General features: G+C 34.1%; 1 protein-coding gene across 1 annotated transcript; it reads right to left on the bottom strand.

The window, feature by feature from the left end:
- Nucleotides 1-1151: 1151 nt before the first annotated feature.
- LOC117331827 lies at nucleotides 1152-3737 on the bottom strand. Its single transcript, XM_033890747.1, has 2 exons — nucleotides 3626-3737; nucleotides 1152-2593 (listed from the first exon to the last, which is right to left on the bottom strand). The coding sequence occupies exon 2, from the start codon at nucleotides 2564-2566 to the stop codon at nucleotides 1367-1369; it is 1200 nt and encodes a 399-aa protein (XP_033746638.1). The 5' UTR covers nucleotides 2567-2593; nucleotides 3626-3737; the 3' UTR covers nucleotides 1152-1366.
- Between the last annotated feature and the right edge of the window lie 8205 nt (nucleotides 3738-11942).

Raw genomic sequence — 11942 nt, 5'->3', positions numbered from 1 at the left:
ATATTTCTGCGGTATGTCGTTTATAAAATTCAATATCCTTTGATCCAGTAATGTCACGATAAATGTATTTGGTAGATATTATAAAACTCGTATGTGGCCTCCTGTTAAATAAAAATGTATTACTTGAAAGACGCTTAGAAATGAATGACGACAAAAGTCTTACTTCATTGTGTGCATGAATTGTATATACCAACATCCTGTATTACTCCACATATACTTCATACCGACTTGTTGAAATCGCCCCAGCCGTTCTAGACAAGTAGTGTTTACGAAGTCGACTAATAGACGACGGGCGATATGCCATAAGCTTGCTTGATCTTCTACAAGATCTGACTGCTCGCTATTGTTATCATACATGAGATGGTCACAATGTAAAGGATGGGTTTAGGCTTATCCTGATACACAAGGGATAATATTAGTTTAAGAGTTATCACCAACACTTGGCAATCCCAAGTCACAATGGTCACAATGTAAAGGATGGGTTTAGGCTTATCCTGATACACAAGGGATAATATTAGTTTAAGAGTTATCACCAACACTTGGCAATCCCAAGGCCATAGAAATTATGCGGACAGGAATGGGGTGTTTGAAAATTGAATATGCACGAATGTCACTTTCTGGGTGGTTAAAGCCCCCCCCCCCCCCCCCCCCCCTGAAAAAAAAACAAAAAAACTCGATTGATTTTGATTATAAACCCTACCTTCCGCGGTCACTTTTCCCTAGTTTGCTAGCCTACTCTCAGAGCTATTGACTTGCTACTGCGGATGTGGTTTGGGGACATTTGCTGGTTTAAACGTTGACGTTAATTATGCACCAAAGGTTTCGTGTTAAAACGGCCTTGTGTATATATTAAACTAACTTCTTAACAATATTGACAAAATCTACCCAGGTACTGTATATTTCCACAACAAAAACAGGTTTTCCGCTGAAATACGTACGTTTACAGTGTAGTCTGATAAAGATGGTCTAAATTCAATACGTTTCCGTATTTGTTTTCAATAAAAAACCGATTTCGTTATCCATTGGTCATACATATTTTTTTCTCAAACGCCACAATGACAATGATTTGAGTTTCCTGAAAGAAAAGCATGAACAGCTTAAAATTCATTATATGCCGTCGATCATTTCTATGAAAACAAATATGTTCAAAATGAAAATGCAATTGATTTATTCTGAATTTATTAATTTTACTAATCGCTAGACACATTGTTATATCATACAGTAAACACAAGAGGAACGCTGTAAGAACACCGTGTTGCCTCCCTAAAGAGGCTTGTTAAAGAATTATATCAAATTCCATTCTAATGACAAGAAAATGAGCAAGACCAACCGGAAGTTTATCATGCCCCATCACAAGTCTCGTGTTTTACGGAGGAACTGGGAAAAGCTGAGCGAGCTCTTTATTCGTTTCCAGATTGACGGGGGTCGGTCGTTGATGTTGGTCAAACAGAACGCCTTGGTTTCTCCACGAAACACCTCCGTCAATAACAATAGTAGGCATTACCTCCTGTGTAAAACCCCCATCAACAACTAATGGAGTTTTGCCACTTTTGTCGCGATTTTTGAATGCCTCTTCGACTCTGTTATTCAATGTATTGCTATCGAGACGCTGCAGACGGCGATTTACATTATTAAAATGTTGTCTGGCGCCAGATGGCAAATTCTGATTGATAATCGTATTTTGCAATCGATGACTTCTGGTTGTAGGATTCTTGGCGAGAAATTGATTAAGCTGTCTCATTCTTTCCTGTACTTCCTGTCGTATTTCCTCGTCAGTTTTTGTCCTAAATCGAAAATTAGATGATGCTTGACTCACGTCAGTGTTAGCAGCATTTCCAGTGAGCCCTGTCTGCTGTGGAACTTTCGGTTGACTTTGGGATTGCTGTGCTCTCCCAGCAATGCTGTTCGCTTGTGAAGCTTGTTGGATAGGCTGCTGGTTAGTGTTCTGGCTCCTTCCCCTCAAAATAAAGTCGATGATTCTTTGGGTTGTTTGATCCGATGATGCAGGAGGTCTACTTGATTGTGATGACGAAGTACCAGTTTGGGGTACATTTCCCCTTCTTGGTATTACACGATTGGTGAGATGACTTCCTAACATGGTTGGGTGGTTTTGGTTAGATCTCGCAAAATGTTGTCCAAAGTTGAAACCAACATTACCACGTCCCCTGCTGAACTGACGTAGGTTAGGTGGAATAATTGGAAGAGTTGGTCCGTTAAGTACAGAGGACAGCGGGGCTGGACGATTAAAGGTCAATCCTGGGGTCAGCTGACCTGACTGGGACGGAAACATCATCAACAGACCATTCGAGTTCAGCAAACTGCTCCTGTCTATTCCGGACGGATTTGATCCCATTACACGACGTACAAATGGGCTATTTTGAGTTGAAGGCATTCTAGATGAACGGAAGCCAGTCGGAAATGAAGTAGGAATTCGAAACTGTTGGGCAGATCTTTGCAGTTGTGTCGCGGACGCTGGAGTTTCAAACGTACGGAATTGTAGATTGTTCAATCCATTCTGAGCCCAGGTCGACCCGATAACACACAGAAGGTAAACCACCACAATCATCTCCGCTATTTCGTTGGCGCCAGAGTTCTAAAGGGAAAAAAGAGGACCGACAGTGAATCAAAATGACAGTTAATACTTCATGGTGGTTTGTAGATATAGCAATGATGCATATACAAGCTGATCAGTTTAACACGTGACCAGATAGAATTATCAATACGAATATGTATACGTTTCAATATTATTGTTCTGTGGCTGGACATTATCAATGAGGTTAAAGCATTTATGATGTGATTAGTGGTCAAACGCCATGAACACGTGACCTTACGCTAATCGGATATAATATAATATTTCACAATTTATAAATGATTACTCTGGTGACATAAAATAAAGATATAAAATATTATGTGGTTACCTTGTGGTGTATATAAGTAATGATATCTAACAATTAATTGAAGTGTACAATTTATTACCTAGTAATGAGATAAAATATGAAATAGTAGTGTTTAACTCATCTCTGTTCGTCTGTATTCTATATAACTAGAGGTTATCATATAATCAGCGATGCGACAAACATTCGAGCTAATTCCAGCTAATATTAATTGATCACGTACAGTCACCATGTGCGAGCATTCATTATATTTATCATTTACTCCTAGCTTGTGTGTAGATAAAAGGTAACATTCTAACATTACATACAGAAGGATACTTTAGGTTATAAGCAATTTGATCGGTAACATAATAGTGAGGTGTTCATTTTTTTCGGGTTAAAACTATAATTTGGCATTTAATACACGCATATAATAAATATATTGTATATCTATCGTCATGCTATTTCTGTCCTGTTCGGCGAGGTGTTATATAGGGAAACTAGAGAGAAAGTGATTATTGGTTCCCCTTCAGTGGTTCGTACATAAAATAACCACCACAGCATTGCTTGGTCAGTGATTCGTCTATTTTGTACAACATATGGTACTAAACAGTGATCGAAAGATAAATAACAGACGTTCCAGTTAATCACCAAATGTACTTCCATGTTGATATGTCAGAATTGCATTTTTACTCGCCATAGGGCTTATCTTTTAAATGAGAAACATGATAATCAAGGAAAAACTAACTTACGTGCAGTATGTCGATCGGTGTAGTCTATAACAGTGGGGAGGCGGACAGGTGACTACGGACCAGCACAGATACATACGCACAACGCATTGTTGATTTTTGTCTCATCTGTTCGTTTCAAAACAACCTTTGATAAAGGGGCAGGAAAGGGGGGTTATATATAAATTATTACAAAAAACTTCTCTAATACTCCAACACGTTTAATAGTAATGGCATAAATACAAATTACTAACGTGTCCCTTTTGTTATTTTAGTGATGTACTACATGTATTGTCTAAAGTTTGATAGAAAAAAAACTATTGCCTAACAGAGACTCATAATCGGCGGTAAGGGTTCATCCAACGTAACGAACAAGTTGTCTGATTGATGGGGCGGACTCTAGCCCACACCATGGTTCACCTCTTATATACGATCTACACAAAGCAATGTACACATTACCAGGTGAACCATATAAAACAGTTTTTACACCACTTCCGACAGCATATTGAACACCGATATAATAATCCAGATTTAGCTGGAGTTTACCTGTATTAAATATGTACTGGTAACGATCTAACAGGTGCTGTTTCCTCGAGTTTACCTGTATTAAATCTGTATGTACATGTAACGATCCAGCAGGTAGTTATTCCCATACCTTACCATGTTCTTTTTATAAATGATGATCTGTACACACGGGTATTATATAATGACTTGCCATGTACAGTCAAACTTCGATGTTTCGAAGTTCAAGGGACTAACAGAAAAACTTCGAAACAGCGGGACTTCGAATGTTTTCTTGATAATGACCATATCTGTTAACGTTATATGTCCTCGGTGTCCTCGTCTTGATCGTCGCCTGTCAGGCTCACATCGAAATGTTTAGTTAATTTACCCCAAATACAACAAAATAAAAACACTTTTCATCAATTATACCTTAGCATTTTTTAATTAAACAAAGTATGTATATGTTACAAAGCACTTATATCCCGGCTTATAGATAAAACAAAAGTACATTGCACACTTACGTTAACGTTTTTCTGCTAAAGGCACATGTGTTTACGTTATATGCATATAAAATACGGAATGCCGAACAGTTGGAGAATATATGCTTGAATGACAAATAACCGATTTACATGGATATGTATGTATAAGTTTGAAACGTGACACTTTGAATATGAGTGAAGACATCGCTAATTGTTTGTGTTTAAAATTGATACGCTTTTGTTTTACTGTTTCGTAAAATGTAGTTGTTTATACCACAAATAATATATATTTTTTATTTGACAGGTAATTTTGTTAGTGTTATTTCCTGAATAGGTTTGATAAAATCCGTGCACATATACAAAAAAAGCCTGATGACTATTTCCCTATACAGCTATAGCTATGTCTGTTTGATGATACCAGCCACTGTAGGTAGGACATATGTAGGAAGTTTACCTACTGACAGATTTGTGAAAAAGACGGTCTACTAAATTCGGAATAGTTTTCCTCCCTTCATTCTTCCTAATACCTACCTCGACACAACCTCACTTCTAGCATTCGGGTCTCCCTTTAATGAAGGCAGTTCTCAGAACTTTGGTATACCAAATGGGTTATAACGGTCACCCGACTGTCGTTAGTAAGATGAAGTTTTCAAAAGCTGTTGTTATGAAAACAATAATTACACAATCATGCTACAAAAAAAAAAAAAAAACAACTGCCGTGGTTGCAACGTTGAAAATTGGAGAAGGCCGCAAAATATCACCGCTATTTTAGGTGATGGACATGTCAGCTAAATAGCAATGCTTGGTTAGGACACACAAATATATGGGGGGTCGATATAAACATCGACCCCCATATATTTTATACATACATTACTATTGTAACGTGTCCCTGTGGTTGACGTTCAGATGTGAAACGTATACAAGTCAAGAGACCCATAGGGCCTGTTTCGCTTACCTGATTATTTATAGACGAATTGCGAATACTGTCGCCATCTTAAGACAGAGGTCAAGTGAAATAAACGGAGTTGTCAGTTGTAACCAGCACAAAAAATAGGCCGTCTCTCGACAGACATGTAGAAAACATTTGTTTGTGCGAGGCATGGCGATAGACGATACAGAAGCCGAGGTTACAGCTTTGTGCTTCACTAACGAAAGCTTGACGCACCAAGCCAACGTCCTTTTCATTCATTCATTCTTTAATTCCTCTTAAAGAGATACAGAAAAATACAGATAAATACAAAGCAATTATTTTTTGGTATAACAATCAATGATTTTCAAAAGGGAAGGAAATGAAAAAATGGGTCATCGCGTTCGCGTCGCGACGCGCTTTTCCTGTGTTTTAAAATCTGTCCTCAGCTGCAAGATATGCATGTGATGCAGCTCTCAGGAATCCAGTGGCCATCATCTGTAGAGTTCTGATATCTTCAATTCTATCATTGGTTTTTCCAAATAATATCTGGACAAACAGCGTGTATGAGATATGAGAAGCTGATAAAGGTACTTCAGTACCGAGTAGGTATGTCGATCGGATCCACTTCCTACGTGTGAAAAAACTATTGCTCCTGTACTTCTAGGAAAGATGCAAGTTAATACTTTTACTAGGTAGGATTCTGTGGCAAGCTGCATGTTTATTTACATTGAAATATATTATAATGTATATTTACATTCAAATATGCATAGATCTGAATTTGAAAATTCACATGGAAACCCTCTAAATAAACAATATTTCAAGCGCTTCAACTTGCAGTCGTTGATGCTTAGTGTTACTTTCTAGCAACCCTTAACTGGAGTGCCCGTCGGTAAACGGTGTGTATGGATTCACGTATTTTTATCAAATATGGTTTGCTGAATATTTTGGCCATGTGAACTGATTATGGTTTCACTTAGAAGGATACTTCCTAAAAGAGGCAGAGGATGGCGTTCAATGAAGGAAGCCAATTGGAAATTAATATTGAGTGCTCTTCAACTTCATTTGCCTTGGATCTTCTTTGGAATCAGAAAGTTATATAAATGTTACTAAAAGAAAAGTGTTAACTGTAATACGTGATGCTGAATGGCAGATCCCAAACTGGGAAAAGCAATTGTAATATAATTTAAACGTCTGAGTAATTCGCTATAGTGAAATATCCAAGTGAACGATACAGACCCACTGTGCCCCTTGTCTCATTATACATGACTGACTTCCGGAATTTCGGTGCAATAAGATATATGGTATCAAATAAATAGCATTTAACATTCAAACCCCAATTACACAGAACAAAAACGAGTAACATATGAGAGCATGTCCGTCAATGATTTCCTATTAAAAAAAAAACAATAGTGTCAATCAACTTATCAGCGTAGACGGTGGTTTGAGAATATTACCTTATTCAATTTGTCTCCTTAAGAACAATCACTCTTATGTAATTTATAGCCGATATCAAATAATATGTTAACTGCTTATGTAATTTATAGCCGATATCAAATAATATGTTAACTGCTTATGTAATTTCAAGGTTTTGCATATCGAGAGGTGGTTTTCCTCTTTATGAGTTGATTCGAATGGAGAAATCGCCCAACTACATGTACCAGGGTCAGATACTGCACTTACTGGTAATTACGTCTGATTTGACGAACCCCAATATGAAAGTCCAGAAAATGTGCAAACACTTATGGACAGTGTTCAATACCTATGCTAAATTCGCTATGTATGCGATCTTTTCCTTGAAAATATCTGTATTACTTGCTTGTGTAAAAGGATTTCCGCATCTCGGGAAGAAATTATCAATTGCACGATATAATTAAGTGACTGTTTTATGTTAATGTCGCTTTTAAGTATTAAAATGTGAAAAATCGATGTCATTACTAGGGTTTCGGTTAAATCGTTCTTTCATGTATGATTCCAGATGTCTATATTGAACTGGCGAAGAAAAAAATGGGGTTGTGGCTTTTCCAGGCCGAAACGGACAAGAAAATAAAGAACGAGCTTCATAGTTACTTCCTTGGCTTCCAGTAACTCCAAAAAACGACTTCTAACACCAGTAAAGATATATAACACCAGTAAAGATATAAAACACCAGTAAAGATATCTAACACCAGTAAAGATATATAACACCAGTAAAGATATCTAACATCAGTAAAGATATCTAACATCAGTAAAGATATCTAACACCAATAAAGATATAAAACACCAGTAAAGATATCTAACACCAGTAAAGATATCTAACACCAGTAAAGATATCTTACACCAGTAAAGATATCTAACACCAGTAAAGATATCTAACACCAGTAAAGATATATAACACCAGTAAAGATATCTAACACCAGTAAAGATATCTTACACCAGTAAAGATATCTAACACCAGTAAAGATATCACCACCAGTGAAGATATCACCACCAGTGAAGATATCACCACCAGTAAAGATATATAACACCAGTAAAGATATCTAACACCAGTAAAGATATCTAACACCAGTAAAGATATATAACACCAGTAAAGATATATAACACCAGTAAAGATATCTAACACCAGTAAAGATATATAACACCAGTAAAGATATAACACCAGTAAAGATATCTAACACCAGTAAAGATATCTAACACCAGTAAAGATATATAACACCAGTAAAGATATCTAACACCAGTAAAGATATATAACACCAGTAAAGATATCTAACACCAGTAAAGATATCTAACACCAGTAAAGATATATAACACCAGTAAAGATATATAACACCAGTAAAGATATATAACACCAGTAAAGATATATAACACCAGTAAGATATATAACACCAGTAAAGATATATAACACCAGTAAAGATATATAACACCAGTAAGATATATTAACACCATATAACACCAGTAAAGATATATCAACACCAGTAAAGATATCTAACACAGTAAAGATATAGAACACCAGTAAAGTATATATAACACCAGTAAAGATATATAACACCAGTTAAAGATATCTAACACCAGTAAAGATATATAACACCAGTAAAGATATCATAACACCGTAAAGATATATAACACCAGTAAAAGATATCTAACACCAGTAAAGATATCTAACACCAGTAAAGATATATAACACCAGTAAAGATATCTAACACCAGTAAAGATATCTAACACCAGTAAAGATATATAACACCAGTAAAGATATCAACACCAGTAAAGATATATAACACCAGTAAAGATATATAACACCAGTAAAGATATATAACACCAGTAAAGATATATAACACCAGTAAAGATATATAACACCAGTAAAGATATATAACACCAGTAAAGATATATAACACCAGTAAAGTTATCTAACACCAGTAAAGATATCTAACACCAGTAAAGATATATAACACCAGTAAAGATATATAACACCAGTAAAGATATCTAACACCAGTAAAGATATATAACACCAGTAAAGATATCTAACACCAGTAAAGATATATAACACCAGTAAAGATATATAACACCAGTAAAGATATATAACACCAGTAAAGATATATAACACCAGTAAAGATATATAACACCAGTAAAGATATATAACACCAGTAAAGATATATAACACCAGTAAAGATATATAACACCAGTAAAGATATATAACACCAGTAAAGATATCTAACACCAGTAAAGATATATAACACCAGTAAAGATATATAACACCAGTAAAGATATATAACACCAGTAAAGATATATAACACCAGTAAAGATATATAACACCAGTAAAGATATCTAACACCAGTAAAGATATCTAACACCAGTAAAGATATATAACACCAGTAAAGATATATAACACCAGTAAAGATATATAACACCAGTAAAGATATCTAACACCAGTAAAGATATATAACACCAGTAAAGATATCTAACACCAGTAAAGATATATAACACCAGTAAAGATATCTAACACCAGTAAAGATATATAACACCAGTAAAGATATATAACACCAGTAAAGATATATAACACCAGTAAAGATATATAACACCAGTAAAGATATATAACACCAGTAAAGATATATAACACCAGTAAAGATATCTAACACCAGTAAAGATATATAACACCAGTAAAGATATATAACACCAGTAAAGATATATAACACCAGTAAAGATATCTAACACCAGTAAAGATATATAACACCAGTAAAGATATCTAACACCAGTAAAGATATATAACACCAGTAAAGATATATAACACCAGTAAAGATATATAACACCAGTAAAGATATATAACACCAGTAAAGATATCTAACACCAGTAAAGATATATAACACCAGTAAAGATATCTAACACCAGTAAAGATATATAACACCAGTAAAGATATATAACACCAGTAAAGATATCAACACCAGTAAGATATATAACACCAGTAAAGATATATAACACCAGTAAAGATATATAACACCAGTAAAGTTATCTTACACCAGTAAAGATATATAACACCAGTAAAGATATATAACACCAGTAAAGATATATAACACCAGTAAAGATATCTAACACCAGTAAAGATATCTAACACCAGTAAAGATATATAACACCAGTAAAGTTATCTTACACCAGTAAAGATATCTAACACCAGTAAAGATATATAACACCAGTAAAGATATATAACCACCAGTAAAGATATATAACACCAGTAAAGATATCTAACACCAGTAAAGATATATAACACCAGTAAAGATATCTAACACCAGTAAAGATATATAACACCAGTAAAGATATATAACACCAGTAAAGATATATAACACCAGTAAAGATATCTAACACCAGTAAAGATATATAACACCAGTAAAGATATCTAACACCAGTAAAGATATCTAACACCAGTAAAGATATATAACACCAGTAAAGATATATAACACCAGTAAAGATATATAACACCAGTAAAGATATATAACACCAGTAAAGATATATAACACCAGTAAAGATATCTAACACCAGTAAAGATATATAACACCAGTAAAGATATATAACACCAGTAAAGATATATAACACCAGTAAAGATATATAACACCAGTAAAGATATCTAACACCAGTAAAGATATATAACACCAGTAAAGATATATAACACCAGTAAAGATATATAACACCAGTAAAGATATATAACACCAGTAAAGATATCTAACACCAGTAAAGATATATAACACCAGTAAAGATATCTAACACCAGTAAAGATATATAACACCAGTAAAGATATCTAACACCAGTAAAGATATCAACACCAGTAAAGATATATAACACCAGTAAAGATATATAACACCAGTAAAGATATATAACACCAGTAAAGATATATAACACCAGTAAAGATATATAACACCAGTAAAGATATCTAACACCAGTAAAGATATATAACACCAGTAAAGATATATAACACCAGTAAAGATATATAACACCAGTAAAGATATATAACACCAGTAAAGATATATAACACCAGTAAAGATATATAACACCAGTAAAGATATTAACACCAGTAAAGATATATAACACCAGTAAAGATATATAACACCAGTAAAGATATATAACACCAGTAAAGATATATAACACCAGTAAAGATATATAACACCAGTAAAGATATAACACCAGTAAAGATATATAACACCAGTAAAGATATCTACACCAGTAAAGATACATAACACCAGTAAAGATATATAACACCAGTAAAGATATATAACACCAGTAAAGATATATAACACCAGTAAAGATCTATAACACCAGTAAAGATATATAACACCAGTAAAGATATATAACACCAGTAAAGATATCTAACACCAGTAAAGATATATAACACCAGTAAAGATATATAACACCAGTAAAGATATATAACACCAGTAAAGATATCTAACACCAGTAAAGATATATAACACCAGTAAAGATATATAACACCAGTAAAGATATATAACACCAGTAAAGATATCTAACACCAGTAAAGATATATAACACCAGTAAAGATATATAACACCAGTAAAGATATATAACACCAGTAAAGATATCTAACACCAGTAAAGATATATAACACCAGTAAAGATATCTAACACCAGTAAAGTTATCTTACACCAGTAAAGATATATAACACCAGTAAAGATATATAACACCAGTAAAGATATATAACACCAGTAAAGATATCTAACACCAGTAAAGATATATAGCACCAGTAAAGATATATAACACCAGTAAAGATATCTAACACCAGTAAAGATATATAACACCAGTAAAGATATATAACACCAGTAAAGATATATAACACCAGTAAAGATATATAACACCAGTAAAGATATATAACACCAGTAAAGATATATAACACCAGTAAAGATATATAACACCAGTAAAGATATATAACACCAGTAAAGATATATAACACCAGTAAAGATATATACACCAGTAAAGA

This window comes from Pecten maximus, chromosome 7, assembly GCF_902652985.1.
Source record: "Pecten maximus chromosome 7, xPecMax1.1, whole genome shotgun sequence".
Lineage (NCBI taxonomy): Eukaryota > Metazoa > Mollusca > Bivalvia > Pectinida > Pectinidae > Pecten > Pecten maximus.
This window is presented reverse-complemented; position numbering and strand designations above follow the sequence as displayed.

Excerpts from the sequence above, each read along its gene's own strand:
- LOC117331827 (XM_033890747.1), bottom strand. The coding sequence starts at position 2,566 with ATGATTGTGGTGGTTTACCTTCTGTGTGTTATCGGGTCGACCTGGGCT.